Genomic DNA, 15,535 nt, shown 5'->3' with positions numbered 1-15,535 from the left:
TTTGTCTCTGTAGGGGGGACAGTTACGTTACCCTGTAGGTGAGCGGTAGGAAGGTAGCACAGTCTCACGTGGCACAGCAGGTGGGGCACTGCAGGGACTGGGACAAAGGCAAACACACAATAACCACTCTTTAGGTTACATCACCCACACAGTGTCTTAGCTGGGGACTTGTGCCAGCAGTGTGTCTCTCCGTCCGCGCGGCCATGTCATTCCGGAAAGACTTGTCAGACAGCCATCAGATAGGAATGTCTGCGATTCCTTGGCACATTCCAGTATTTTCCGTCATCTTCCACAAAAGGCCCTAGCACACACACACACACACACACACCCACTACGTCACTCCCCAAAAACCCAGGGAATTTCCCTACCCATTGTGAGAGGCAGGGAATAACAACAAGTTAGTATGTGGCAGTATTGAAACCTTTGGGAGATTTGAGACTCCAGTCCCATATATTTGCAATGAGGATTTGGGGTAATTTAAATTCACTTCCTGAATTGTCATAAAATTGACACCAATTCTGGTATAGGCTGGTATATAGCCCTCAGAACAACTTGCCTACTTCCGCTGTTGCTGTATTGCTGGTGCTTGAACACTAGAAAAACCTGACCTCTTTGGACCTCCCTTCAGGCAAATAAGGAGTCATTTTGACTCAACATTCTAACAGTCTAATAAATACATTCCATATATGCTATCAGAAAAATAAGACTTTGGTTGCATTTATGGAGGTCTTGGTTAACAGAATACAAAAAAAATATTATTTAAAAGAACACAATAGCATTTCTATTAGGCTAGTTTGTTACTGTAGTATATATGTTGCCGCGTGCTCACACGTGGAGTGCATGGAACAGTGGTTATGCTTGGAAAATATTATTTTGAAAAAATACATTTATTTGGCAATGGTAAGTGTTTTGGAAACCTCAGAATCGGCTCTTTCTGATACTATATAGAAATCAAAACGTCTTGCCTGCATGTGACTCTCTGTAGGAGGATTTGAAAAAGTAACCTTTTGTCCTCTTAACTGCTTAACACATTCAAAATTCTAACAACATACGTGTGTTAAATATACTTATTTAGGAAAAGTAAAGGACAGAGGGGGGCATGACTTTAAAAATGGCAGAGATATTTACATTGTAAATTCATATTGGGTCAAAATTGTTCCCTTGGCCTTTTTAGTGTTAAGCAGCCATTTCCCCATCTCTTTATGGCCCTGTAATGCTACTAAGTGAGTGAGTCTCAGTATGGTGTTTAATTACAGGCTGTTTCTGTTCTAATCACTGTTATCTGTTCCATGATTCACTGTTTGGCTGTCTGCTCTGCTCTAATAGAGGGACCCAGTGACCCCGTTAGCATGTCACTGTGCTAATGAATTAATTACTTGACACACACGCTTATGTGACATGTGCCCAGGGCACGTATGCACACACTAAGGTACATACAGTGCATTCTGAAGGTATTCAGACCCCTTGACTTTTTCCACATTTTATTACGTTACAGCCTTATTCTAAAATGTATTTAAATGTTTTCCTCATCAATCTACACACAATACCCCATAATGACAAAGTGAAAGCAGGATTTTATTAATTTTTGCAAATGTATAAAAACAAAAACAACAGATACCTTATTTACATAAGTATTCAGACCCTTTGGTATGAGACTCGAAATTGAGCTCAGGTGCATCCTGTTTCCATTGATCATCCTTGACGTTTCTACAACTTGATTGGAGTCCACCTGTAGTAAATTCAATTGATTGGACATGGTTTGGAAAGGCACACACCTGTCTATATAAGGTCCCACAGTTGAAAGTGCATGTCAAAGCAAAAAGCAAGCCATGAGGTCGAAGGAATTGTCCGTAGAGCTCCGAGACAGGATTGTGTAGAGGCACAAATCTGGGGAAGGGTACCAAAAAATGTCTGCAGCATTGAAGGTCCCCAAGAACACAGTGGCCTCCATCATTCTTAAATGGAAAAGTTTGGAACCACTAAGACTCTTCCTAGAGCTGGCTGGCTGCCAAACTGAGCAATTGGGGGAGAAGGGCCTTGGTCAGGGATGTGATGAAGAACTCGATGGTCACTCTGACAGAGCTCCAGAGTTCCTCTGTGGAGATGGGAGAACCTTCCAGAAGGACAACCATCTCTGCAGCACTCCAACAATCAGGCCTTTATGGTATAGTTGCCAGACTGAAGCCACTCCTCAGTAAAAAGCACATGACAGGCCGCTTGGAGTCTGCCAAAAGGCACCTAAAGGACTCTCAGTCCATGAGGAACAAGGTTCTCTAATCAAGATTGAACTCTTTGGCCTGAATGCCAAGTGTCAAGTCTGGAGGAAACCTGGCACCATCCCTACGGTGAAGCATGGTGGTGGTAGCATCATGCTGTGGGGATGTTTTTCAGAGGCAGGGACTGGGAGACTAGTCAGGATCGAGGAAAAGATAAACGGAGCAAAGTACAGAGAGATCCTTGATGAAAACCTGCTCCAGAGCGCTCAGGACCTCGGACTGGGGGCAAAGGTTCACCTTCAAATAGGACATCGACCCTAAGCACACAGCCAAGACAACGCAGGAGTGGCTTCGGGACATGTCCTTGAGTGGCCCAGCCAGAGCCCAGACTTGAACCCGATCTCTGAAAATAGCTGTGCAGCGACGCTCCCCATCCAACCTGACAGAGCTTGAGAGGATCTGCAGAGAAGAATGGGAGAAACTCCCCAAATACAGGTGTGCCAAGCTTGTAAATCAAATCAAATCAAATCAAATTTTATTGGTCACATGCGCCGAATACAACAGGTGCAGACATTACAGTGAAATGCTTACTTACAGCCCTTAACCAACAGTGCATCCATTTTAAACAAAAAAGTAAGAATAAAACAACAACAAAAAAGTGCCGAGAAAAAAAGAGCAGAAGCAAAATAAAGTGACAGTAGGGAGGCTATATATACAGTAAAATAAAGTGACAGTAGGGAGGCTATATATACAGGGGGGTACCGTTGCATAGTCAATGTGCGGGGGCACCGGCTAGTTGAGGTAGTTGAGGTAATATGTACATGTGGGTAGAGTTAAAGTGACTATGCATAAATACTTAACAGAGTAGCAGCAGCGTAAATAGGATGGGGTGGGGGGCAGTGCAAATAGTCCGGGTAGCCATGATTAGCTGTTCAGGAGTCTTATGGCTTGGGGGTAGAAGCTGTTGAGAAGTCTTTTGGACCTAGACTTGGCACTCCGGTACCGCTTGCCGTGCGGTAGCAGAGAGAACAGTCTATGACTAGGGTGGCTGGAGTCTTTGACAATTTTGAGGGCCTTCCTCTGACACCGCCTGGTATAGAGGTCCTGGATGGCAGGGAGCTTTGCCCCAGTGATGTACTGGGCCGTACGCACTACCCTCTGTAGTGCCTTGCGGTCAGAGGCCAAGCAGTTGCCATACCAGGCGGTGATGCAACCAGTCAGGATGCTCTCGATGGTGCAGCTGTAGAATTTTTTGAGGATCTGAGGACCCATGCCAAATCTTTTTAGTCTCCTGAGGGGGAATAGGCTTTGTCGTGCCCTCTTCACGACTGTCTTGGTGTGTTTGGACCATGATAGTTCGTTGGTGATGTGGACACCAAGGAACTTGAAGCTCTCAACCTGTTCCACTACAGCCCCGTCGATGAGAATGGGGGCGTGCTCAGTCCTCTTTTTTTTCCTGTAGTCCACAATCATCTCCTTTGTCTTGGTCACGTTGAGAGAGAGGTTGTTGTCCTGGCACCACACGGCCAGATCTCTGACCTCCTCCCTATAGGCTGTCTCATCGTTGTCGGTGATCAGGCCTACCACTGTTGTGTCGTCGGCAAACTTAATGATGGTGTTGGAGTCGTGCCTGGCCATGCAGTCATGGGTGAACAGAGAGTACAGGAGGGGACTGAGCACGCACCCCTGAGGGGCCCCCGTGTTGAGGATCAGTGTGGCAGATGTGTTGTTACCTACCCTTACCACCTGGGGGCGGCCCGTCAGGAAGTCCAGGATCCAGTTGCAGAGGGAGGTGTTTAGTCCCAGGATCCTTAGCTTAGTGATGAGCTTAGAGGGCACTATGGTGTTGAATGCTGAGCTGTAGTCAATGAATAGCATTCTCACGTAGGTGTTCCTCTTGTCCAGGTGGGAAAGGGCAGTGTGGAGTGCGATAGAGATTGCATCATCTGTGGATCTGTTGGGGCGGTATGCAAATTGGAGTGGGTCTAGGGTTTCTGGGATTATGCTGTTGATGTGAGCCATGACCAGTCTTTCAAAGCACTTCATGGCTACAGACGTCAGTGCTACGGGTCGGTAGTCATTTAGGCAGGTTATCTTAGAGTTCTTGGGCACGGGGACTATGGTGGTCTGCTTGAAACATGTTGGTATTACAGACACAGTCAGGGACATGTTGAAAATGTCAGTGAAGACACTTGCCAGTTGGTCAGCACATGCTCGGAGTACACGTCCTGGTAATCCGTCTGGCCCTGCGGCCTTGTGAATGTTGACCTGCTTAAAAGTCTTACTCACATCGGCTACGGAGAGCGTGATCACATAGTCGTCCGGAACAGCTGGTGCTCTCGTGCATGCTTCAGTGTTGCTTGCCTCGAAGCGAGCATAGAAGTGGTTTAGCTCGTCTGGTAGGCTTGTGTCACTGGGCAGCTCGCGGCTGTGCTTCCCTTTGTAGTCTGTAATAGTTTTCAAGCCCTGCCACATCCGACGAGCGTCAGAGCCAGTGTAGTATGATTCAATCTTAGACCTGTATTGACTCTTTGCCTGTTTGATGGTTCGTCGGAGGTCATAGCGGGATTTCTTATAAGCGTCCGGGTTAGAGTCCCGTTCCTTGAAAGCGGCAGCTCTACCCTTTAGCTCAGTGCGGATGTTTCCTGTAATCCATGGCTTCTGGTTGGGGTATGTACGTACGGTCACTGTGGGGGACGACATCATCGATGCACTTATTGATGAAGCCAGTGACTGATGTGGTGTACTCCTCAATGCTGTCTGAAGAATCCCCGAACATGTTCCAGTCTGTGCTAGCAAAACAGTCCTGTAGCTTAGCATCTGCGTCATCTGACCACTTTTTTATTAGCCGAATCACTGGTGCTTCCTGCTTCAGTTTTTGCTTATAAGCAGGAATCAGGAGGATAGAGTTATGGTCAGATTTGCCAAATGGAGGGCGAGGGAGAGCTTTGTATGCGTCTTTGTGTGTGGAGTAAAGGTGGTCTAGAGTTTTTTTCCCCTCTGGTTGCACATTTAACATGCTGGTAGAAATGAGGTAGAACGGATTTAAGTTTCCCTGCATTAAAGTCCCCGGCTACTAGGAGCGCTGCATCTGGATGAGCGTTTTCCTGTTGATTAATGGCCTTGTACAACTCATTCAGTGCAATCTTAATGCCAGCATTGGTTTGTGGTGGTAAATAGACAGCTATGAAAAATATAGATGAAAACTCTCTTGGTAAATAGTGTGGTCTACAGCTTATCATAAGATACTCTACCTCAGGCGAGCAAAACCTCGAGACTTCCTTAGTATTTGATTTTGTGCACCAGCTGTTGTTTACAAATATATATGTAGCGTCATACCCAAGAAGACTCGAGGCTGTAATCGCTGCCAAAGGTGCTTCAACAAAGTACTGAGTAAAGGGTCTGAATACTTACAGTGAGGGGAAAAAACTATTTGATCCCCTGCTGATTTTGTACGTTTGCCCACTGACAAAGAAATGATCAGTCTATAATTTTAATGGTAGGTTTATTTGAACAGAGAGAGACAGAATAAAAACAACAAAATCCAGAAAAACGCATGTCAAAAATGTTAGAAATTGATTTCCATTTTAATGAGGGAAATAAGTATTTGACCCCCTCTCAATCAGAAAGAGTTCTGGCTCCCAGGTGTCTTTTATACAGGTAACGAGCTGAGATTAGGCGCACACTTTGAAAGGGAGTGCTCCTAATCTCTGCTTGTTACCTGTATAAAAGACACCTGTCCACAGAAGCAATCAATCAATCAGATTCCAAACTCTCCACCATGGCCAAGACCAAAGAGCTCTCCAAGGATGTCAGGGACAAGATTGTAGACCTACACAAGGCTGGAATGGGCTACAAGACCATTGCCAAGCACCTTGGTGAGAAGGTGACAACAGTTGGTGTGATTATTCGCAAATGGAAGAAACTCAAAAGAACTGTCAATCTCCCTCGGCTTGGGGTTCCATGCAAGATCTCACCTCGTGGAGTTGCAATGATCATGAGAACAGTGAGGAATCAGCCCAGAACTACACGGGAGGATCTTGTCAATGATCTCAAGGCAGCTGGAACCATAGTCACCAAGAAAACAATTGGTAACACACTACGCCGTGAAGGACTGAAATCCTGCAGCGCCTGCAAGGTCCCCCTGCTCAAGAAAGCACATATACATGCCCGTCTGAAGTTTGCCAATGAACATCTGAATGATTCAGAGGAGAACTGGGTGAAAGTGTTGTGGTCAGATGAGACCAAAATGGAGCTCTTTGGCATCAACTCAACTCTCCGTGTTTGGGGAGGAGGAATGCTGCCTATGACCCCAAGAACACCATCCCCACCGTCAAACATGGCGGTGGAAACATTATGCTTTGGGGGGGTTTTTCTGCTAAGGGGACAGGACAACTTCACCGCATCAAAGGGATGATGGATGGGGCCATGTACCGTCAAATCTTGGGTGAGAACCTCCTTCCCTCAGCCAGGGCATTGAAAATGGGTCGTGGATGGGTATTCCAGCATGACAATGACCCAAAACACACGGCCAAGGCAACAAAGGAGTGGCTCAAGAAGAAGCACATTAAGGTGCTGGCGTCTCCAGCCTTAATCCCATAGAAAATCTGTGGAGGGAGCTGAAGGTTCGAGTTGCCAAACGTCAGAGAAGATCTGCAAAGAGGAGTGGGACAAAATCCCTCCAGAGATGTGTGCAACTACAAGAAACATCTGACCTCTGTGATTGCCAACAAGGGTTTTGCCACCAAGTACTAAGTCATGTTTTGCAGAGGGGTCAAATACTTATTTCCCTCATTAAAATGCAAATCGATTTATAACATTTTTGACATGCGTTATTCTGGATTTTGTTGTTGTTATTCTGTCTCTCACTGTTCAAATAAACCTACCATTAAAATTATAGACTGATCATTTCTTTGTCAGTGGGCAAATGTACAAAATCAGCAGGGGATCAAATACTTTTTTCCCTCACTGTATGTAAATGTGATATTTCCATTTATTTTATTTTATACATTTGCAAACATTTATAAAAACCTGCTTTTGCTTTGTCATTATGGGGTATTGTGTGTAGATTGAGGGAAAAAAAACAATTTAATCAATTTTAGAATAAGGTTGTAACGTAACAAAATGTGGAAAAGTCAAGGGGTCTGAATACTTTCCGAATGCACTGTAGGTATGTACACACACACAGACAGGTGGGTCGGGTGGGCACCACAGTGTAAACGGTTCAAAGGGATTTCCTTCTTTATAAACCTAAGCGTGGTACAGAAAAATAGGCATTTTTCACCATGGTTAACCCTCGCTGGCAGAGGGGTTAATTGTCTATTAAACCTGCTGCTCAGGAGAACCGAGAACCGTTGCGTAACACAGACCTGGGGGAGAGAGCAGCTCCGACAGTTCTCAACACTACAGACCTGACAGAGAGAAGAGGGGATGGAAAGAGGCTGTCAGCGCAGTGCACGCTCACATGTACAATGATTGTGTGCATCTTTGTCCGCTCCCTGTCTCAAAAAGTGGTCTCCCACTCTCTGCTTTTCCATAGATTTCTGTTAGTGTAAAGTGATTTTACATTAAGTAGGATACATTTCTAAGCCAAGGAGAGACCCTAAACGTATCCTTGAAAGAGTGCATAGTCCACACAATATACTCTACATGGACAGCATCTTATTATTGTATGCGTTATGTGAGGGGCGTGGAGGTTTGTTTGACAGTAGCCATGTTAGTTTGATTTACTGGTTACTGTTCATCCACAGGCTGGAGAGCTCGACCGGGTGGTTTCTTTAAGACTCAACTGTTGACACGAAATGCGATAATTTGTTTAACTGGTTTTGATTTAAGAGTAAAGGCATGGACAGTAAAGACCAGATCTCTCCCATCTATATGACATTTGTTGAAGTAAAATAGTTTTAAATATCTCTTTGGCTATCATTCTGGCTTTAGAATCTGTGACTGATCCAGACATGGGGAAACCAGAAGTATGACCTCTGTGGCAGATCGATTATACCAGTTGATAATTGATTTCTGGTGGATAAAGAAACCAGTCAACACTTCCGGGACATTACCAGGACTGGAGTTGAATAGCCCGTTGGCTCGCTGCCTCGGAGAAGCAAAGCAAACGATTGGCTCAGCAGAACTATAAAATTCACTAAATAATTGAAACTTCATTGTACAATGCTGCGAATCACAACCTCCTAATGCTTACCAATGATAGTTCTACAGCATATGGCTGGTACAGTGTAGTACCGTCTTCACACGCTTAATCTGACCCTCCCTATTTGACACCTCTGTCACAAATGTCACAGGCCTTAGACAGGAGAGACACAGTGGTGTGGGGTAGAATACTGGGAAGGAGCATGGTGGTTACATGTTCGCTACCCTCATGGCTTTGGTTGGTTGCTGACTGTTCACTATGCGTCTATCCTCACCAACACTATATTTGAGTGTGCGGTTAAAGTGCCCACATGATTTATCCTTAGTAATTTAGCCTTGTACCTAGCGAACACGTCACTTCGTCATGCCAGTAATCACAGTACCACATGCCCTCTTGTGTTACGGTGCCTTCATTATTCCTATCCTTGTAAGCCCACATTATCATCAACATGGCTTAGTTTGATGCAGCTGATAATGACTGCGTTGGTCACTTTGCCGACCTCAGCTATAACAGTATCTGTTATGAGCGACGCAGATTGTAATCTGTCATCATGACGCTGCAAAGGCTTTAGTGCGTCAGGCTTTCCAGTGGACCGCAGGCTTGAGGTGAACCTAGTTCTAGGGCTGCCTGGGTCACTTTAGTTTTGCTTGGTCATTAATTAATTGAGACACACGCGCATTAAACTGTCTCTGCTCTGTTCTTTTCTCACCTCTTCAGGCCCTGCAGCATGGATTCTTTGACTTTGAGACGTTTGACGTGGACGAATACGAGCACTACGAGGTAATGATGACACGTCGTCACGGTGACCTTGGACCTGCTCCAATAATAAGCGTCCACCCATCAGTTTGAACGGCAGAGCATCTGTAAAGGCAAACGGCAGCACCCCTGCAATATTCACAATCCCACTCGAAGATGTTACGCAACGCTGTGCTTGACTGATGAGCTGACGTGCCATTTTAGTTTCATGAGAAAGTCTTGTGTGAGCGACATCAGTTTAATTTGACCGGACTCTGCAAAAACGGACATAATATTGTCTACTAAAGTGTATGGCACGTAGTCACAAAATTATTTTTTTTATAATGTTGATGTGGCAGCCTAGCCTGGTCCTAGAGCTGTTTGTGCCATGGATTGACAATGACCGTAGGAGTTGGCAAGGCGGCACAAACAGATCTGGGACCAGGCTAGTGGGAGCCATCAGTTTAGGTTGTTACAGAAGATGGCGACTAACTGGCTAGCCTGAAAAGTCTGAATAAAGCATTTAGTGTTGAAGTAGAATTTTCAGTCAGAATGTCCATATCCCATTTCTTCTGGGTCCCTGTTGGATATGTTGAGTCCTCTTCTAATCTCGCTCTCTGTTATAGCGAGTGGAAAACGGAGACTTCAACTGGATCGTGCCCGGGAAATTTCTGGCCTTCAGTGGACCCCATCCCAAAAGTAAAATAGAAAATGGTGAGATGAGATTTGGATTCAGCCGTGACCTTTTATGGACCCTTTTCCTTTAAGAAGCAACAGCTCTTCCAGTGTAAATGAATAGTGTTGTCTCGACCAATGAACCTTGGCAAGGTTCGGGTTTGGATTCGGGTTTAGATTCAGGTAGACTTTCCCTATGCATCTGTTCTCCCTCGGCTGTTCTCCTCTGTAACAGCAGATGGCGCCATTGGCGTAGTAATACGTTTGACGACAAACCAAAGAAGATAGCTCTGTGCTTAACAAGGCTCTGGTTACTTTCTGTCTTCAACAGCATGTCTAGAATCAGTTTTCCTTACCTAGGTTTTACACTAATTAACTGTCCTGAATCTCCTCTTCCCCCCCTAAACCAGGCTACCCTCTTCACGCTCCAGAAGCGTACTTCCCCTACTTCCGACAGCACAATGTTACCTCGGTGGTGCGGCTCAACAAGAAGATCTACGATGCCCAGCGCTTCACGGACGCCGGCTTCGACCACTACGACCTGTTCTTCGTGGACGGCAGCACGCCAAGCGACGTCATCACCCGCCGCTTCCTGCACATCTGCGAGAGCACCGACGGAGCCGTGGCCGTCCACTGCAAGGGTGCGACATGCACACACACACACACTGCAGTATATGTTGAGATATTTCAAATATCTGATATACCTGAGGTGTGCTTGATTTGGCTTGCCTGGCATATGGGGTCTGCACTTTTTGGACTATTCCATTGTTTCCACTGTGTGCCTGGCAAGCTAAATCAGACGCACCTTGAGTATTTTCTGTTTGTTAAGAGGGATTTTAAAGAGTTCACTCTTCGTTGAAATGTTGGCGGAGCTAAGTTAATCAGTAATGCAACGCTCAACTGTAGGCTATGTTTTTGGATTCTTTGCCACCGAAAGCAGGTCTGCAGGTCTTACATTAGGGGGCAGTGTTGTTACATTAGGGGGCAGTGTTGTTCAATGTATGCCCCTTGTCAGGCATATTAGTTACCAGTCTTACCATTATGCTCGAGTACTGCAGTGATACTGTCTTATGTGGTGAAGCCTATGTTCCTAAAAGTGTTATTTCTATAACAAATCTTATGACATTATAAGGGCATTTTTATCCAGTCACATTCAGGTTTGGGTCAATTCCTTATTTATGAAACATTAAATCATCTTTCTTTCCCTTTTGTTCTCTCTCCCTCTCTCTCTCTCTCTCTCTCTCTCTCTCTATATCTATATATATATATATATATATATATATATATATATATATATATATATCCCCCTCTCTCTCTCTATCCATCTCTCTCTATATATATCCCTCTCTATCTCTCTCTATATATATCCCTCTCTCTCTCTATCTCTCTCTCTCTATATATATATATATCTATCAATCAGCTGGCCTTGGGCGTACAGGCACCCTCATAGGCTGTTACCTGATGAAGCACTACCGCTTTACAGCAGCAGAGACCATTGCCTGGATCAGGATCTGCCGACCAGGCTCCGTCATCGGCCCTCAGCAGCACTTCCTGGAGGAGTAAGTATTCCTTAAAAAGTTTTTATTTTTTATTTAATTGTTTATTTCACCTTTATTTAACCAGGTAAGCCAGTTGAGAACAAGTTCTCATTTACAGCTGCGACCTGGCCAAGATAAAGCAAAGCAGTGCGATTAAAAACAACACAGAGTTACATATGGGGTAAAACAAAACATAAAGTCAAAAATACAACAGAAAATATATATACAGTGTGTGCAAATGTAGCAAGTTATGGAGGTAAGGCAATAAATAGGCTATAGTGCAAAATAATTACAATTAGTATTAACACTGGAATGATAGATGTGCAAGAGATGATGTGCAAATAGAGATACTGGGGTACAAATGAGCAAAATAAATAACAATATAAGGATGAGGTAGTTGGGCGGGCTAATTTCAGATGGGCTGTGTACAGGTGCAGTGATCGGTAAGGTGCTCTGACAACTGATGCTTAAAGTTAGTGAGGGAGTCTCCAGCTTCAGAGATTTTTGCAGTTCGTTCCAGTCATTGGCAGCAGAGAACTGGAAGGAATGGCGGCCAAAGGAGGTGTTGGCTTTGGGGATGACCAGTGAGATATACCTGCTGGAGCGCATACTACGGGTGGGTGTTGCTATGGTGACCAATGAGCTAAGATAAGGCGGGGATTTGCCTAGCAGTGATTTATAGATGGCCTGGAGCCAGTGGGTTTGGCGACGAATATGTAGTGAGGACCAGCCAACAAGAGCGTACAGGTCACAGTGGTGGGTAGTATATGGGGCTTTGGAGACAAAACGGATGGCACTGTGATAGACTACATCCAATTTGCTGAGTAGAGTGTTGGAGGGTATTTTGTAAATGACATCGCCGAAGTCAAGGATCGGTAGGATAGTCAGTTTTACGAGGGCATGTTTGGCAGTATGAGTGAAGGAGGCTTTGTTGTGAAATAGGAAACCGATTCTAGATTTAACTTTGGATTGGAGATTCTTTATGTGAGTCTGGAAGGAGAGTTTACAGTCTAACCAGACACCTAGGTATTTGTAGTTGTCCACATACTCTAGGTCAGACCCGTCGAGAGTAGTGATTCTAGTCGGGTGGGCGGGTGCCAGCAGCGTTCGATTGAAGAGCATGCATTTATTTTTACTAGTGTTTAAGAGCAGTTGGAGGCTACTGAAGGAGTGTTGTATGGCATTGAAGCTTGTTTGGAGGTTTGTTAACACAGTGTCCAATGAAGGGCCAGATGTATACAAAATGGTGTCATCTGCGTAGAGGTGGATCTGAGAGTCACCAGCAGCAAGAGCGACATCATTGATATGCACAGAGAAAAGAGTCGGCCCAAAAATTTAACCCTGTGGCACCCCCATAGAGACTGCCATAGGTCCAGACAACAGGCGCTCCGATTTGACACATTGAACTCTATCTGAGAAGTAGTTGGTGAACCAGGCGAGGCAGTCATTTGAGAAACCAAGGCTATTTAGTCTGCCAATAAGAATGCGGTGGTTGACAGAGTCGAAAGCCTTGGCCAGGTCGATGAAGACGGCTGCACAGTACTGTCTATTATCGATCGCGGTTATAATATCGTTTAGGACCTTGAGCGTGGCTGAAGTGCACCCATGACCAGCTCGGAAACCGGATTGCATAGTGGAGAAGGTACGGTGGGATTCGAAATGGTCGGTGATCTGTTTGTTAACTTGGCTTTCAAAAACTTTCGAAAGGCAGGGCAGGATGGATATAGGTCTGTAACAGTTTGGATCTAGAGCAGGGGTGTCAAACGTACGGCCCGCGGGCCGGATCAGGCCCGCAAACGGGTTTAATCCGGCCCGCGAGATGATTAAAAAAAAATAAAAAAATAATAATAATAATTTTGTAAAGTATAAAAATGCGCTGCAATCTTTCAATAAAATAAACTGCTGTTCCAATTGCGTCCACTGGATGGCGCAATATCAATTGTGTTAAGCAAGCAAACTGTTTATACTGGGGCAGAGCAAGTAGGTCAAGCACGTGCAGCCAATGAGCTACTTTGTTTTGCCCGCGATATTTATTACGGCTTCTACTTTTAACATTATGTGCTTTGGCACCCTCATTGCCCCAATATGTCTCTGTCAAAAAAAGAGAAAAGTGGACGAGAGTGTTCCAAGAAAAATTGTCATCCTATTTAATCACGGAATTGAATGGGAAAGCTGTATGTTTGGTGTGTTCAGAGCATGTTGCAGTGCTGAAAGAATATAATCTTCGTCGCCGCTATGTGAGTCTTCATGCCGACAAATATGACAACTTTCAAGGACAGCGGAGATGAGAGAAGGTGAATGAACTGTTGGCGGGTCTGAAGAAACAGCAGTCTGTGTTTACTCACAGCCGAGACATCAGTGACGCTGCAGTGAAAGCTAGCTACCTCATTGCTAATGAAATCGCAGTGGCTTCAAAACCATTTAGTGAGGGTGAATTTGTAAAAACATGCATGATGAAGGCAGCGGAGATTGTGTGCCCTGAAAAGCGGCAGGCTTTTGCAAATATCAGCCTGACAAGAAACACAGTTGCAGACAGGATTTCCGATCTTTCAGTGGATTTGGACAGCCAGTTGAAGCAAAAAGTAAAGTCATTTATTGCGTTTTCGGTTGCAATTGATGAAAGCACGGACATTACAGATGTTGCACAACTGGCCATTTTTTCATCCGCGGAGTTGATGACACATTGACCGTCACCGAGGAGTTCGTGGAGTTGGTGCCGATGACAGATACAATGACAGCAGCTGATATTTTTACCGCACTCGTCGGGCGCGCTGGACAGGGTCGGAGTGGACTGGTCCCGCGCTGTCAGCCTGGCTACAGATGGTGCGCCCTCAATGATCGGGAAAAAAGCAGGCGTTGTGACAAAGTTCAGAGAGAAAGTGCAATCTGCAAATGGAGGACGTGATTTTTTGACTTTTCACTGTATTTTGCACCAGGAGGCTTTGTGTTGCAAGTCATTAAAGATGGATAACGTCATGAAGGTGGTCATCCAAACTGTTAATTTCATCCGATCCAGAAGCCTGAATCACCGTCAGTTTGACAGCCTTCTCAGAGAGAAAGACCACATCTATGGCCTGCCATACCACACTGAGGTAAGATGGTTAAGCCGAGGTGCTGTGCTGAGGCGTTTCTTTGATTTACGAGAAGAAATTGAACAGTTCATGGAAGAAAAGGGCAAACCAAAAGGGTTACAGAGCACCTGAATAACTTGAACAAACAGCTGCAAGGGCGCAACAAAGTTGTCACGCAGTATTATGACAGCATACGTTCTTTCAAGTTGAAGCTGTCATTGTGGGAGACGCAACTTGCCGGTGGTGATGCAGCTCACTTCCCCTGTCTGAAAAATGTGTGCGCGACCCAACATGTGGCAGACATGAAGCGGTTCAAAGATAAAATAACGGGACTGTTACGGGAGTTTGAGCAACGCTTTCAGATTTATGTTTATATGTTTTTATGTTGATGTGCTATTGTTTTTAATTGTTTTTATTTTATTTGTATATTTAACCTATTCTTGACTCTGTGGTTCTTGCACTTGTTTAGGGAACAGGATTTCATTATTTTTATCTACATTTCTGCCTGAGAAATGACACCCTGATATAGTTCTGTGATCTGTGATATACTTCTGTGAATCACTGAGGCATTGTGTGTTTGTGTGTTCTTTGTCCTCAGAACTTTCAAATAACTTGGTGTTTTATGATTAATAGTGATGTTGTGCTTTTGGACACTGTCCTCAGGCTCCAGCTTTATGTTTATGTTTTTATGTTGATGTGCTATTGTTTTTAATTGTTTTTATTTTATTTGTATATTTAACCTATTCTTGACTCTGTGGTTCTTGCACTTGTTTGGGGAACAGGATTTCATAATTTTTATCTACATTTCTGCCTGAGAAATGACACCCTGATATAGTTCTGTGATCTGTGAAACAGTTCTGTTAATCACTGAGGCATTGTGTGTTTGTGTGTTCTTTTTCTTTAGAATTTTCAAATAAACTTGACGTGTTTTATGATTAATAGTGATGTTGTGCTTGTACTATTTTGGACACACTGTCCTCAGGCTCCAGCTTTATGTTGTATGTTGATCGTATTAAAACAAAGAAAACAATTTGAAGTTGTTGTTTTTAAGTTATATATACCATGATTTTTCCGGTCCGGCCCACTTGGGAATAGATTTTCCTCCATGTGGCCCCTGAGCTAAAATGAGTTTGACACCCCTGATCTAGAGTG

The 15,535-nt window shown here is 44.5% G+C and overlaps 1 protein-coding gene across 4 annotated transcripts in view; it reads left to right on the top strand.

Moving 5' to 3' along the window:
* LOC121533694 (dual specificity protein phosphatase CDC14AB) overlaps positions 1–15,535 on the top strand; it is a 74,523-nt gene that overhangs the window by 29,382 nt on the left and 29,606 nt on the right. For all 4 annotated transcript variants that reach the window (XM_041839846.1, XM_041839845.1, XM_041839847.1 and 1 more), the window contains exons 7-10: positions 9,082–9,144; positions 9,726–9,813; positions 10,185–10,415; positions 11,195–11,333. In XM_041839846.1, coding sequence (XP_041695780.1) covers positions 9,082–9,144; positions 9,726–9,813; positions 10,185–10,415; positions 11,195–11,333 — 521 coding nt within the window. The remainder of the gene's footprint in view (positions 1–9,081; positions 9,145–9,725; positions 9,814–10,184; positions 10,416–11,194; positions 11,334–15,535) is intronic.

Source organism: Coregonus clupeaformis, chromosome 20 (assembly GCF_020615455.1).
Source record: "Coregonus clupeaformis isolate EN_2021a chromosome 20, ASM2061545v1, whole genome shotgun sequence".
Lineage (NCBI taxonomy): Eukaryota > Metazoa > Chordata > Actinopteri > Salmoniformes > Salmonidae > Coregonus > Coregonus clupeaformis.
This window is presented reverse-complemented; position numbering and strand designations above follow the sequence as displayed.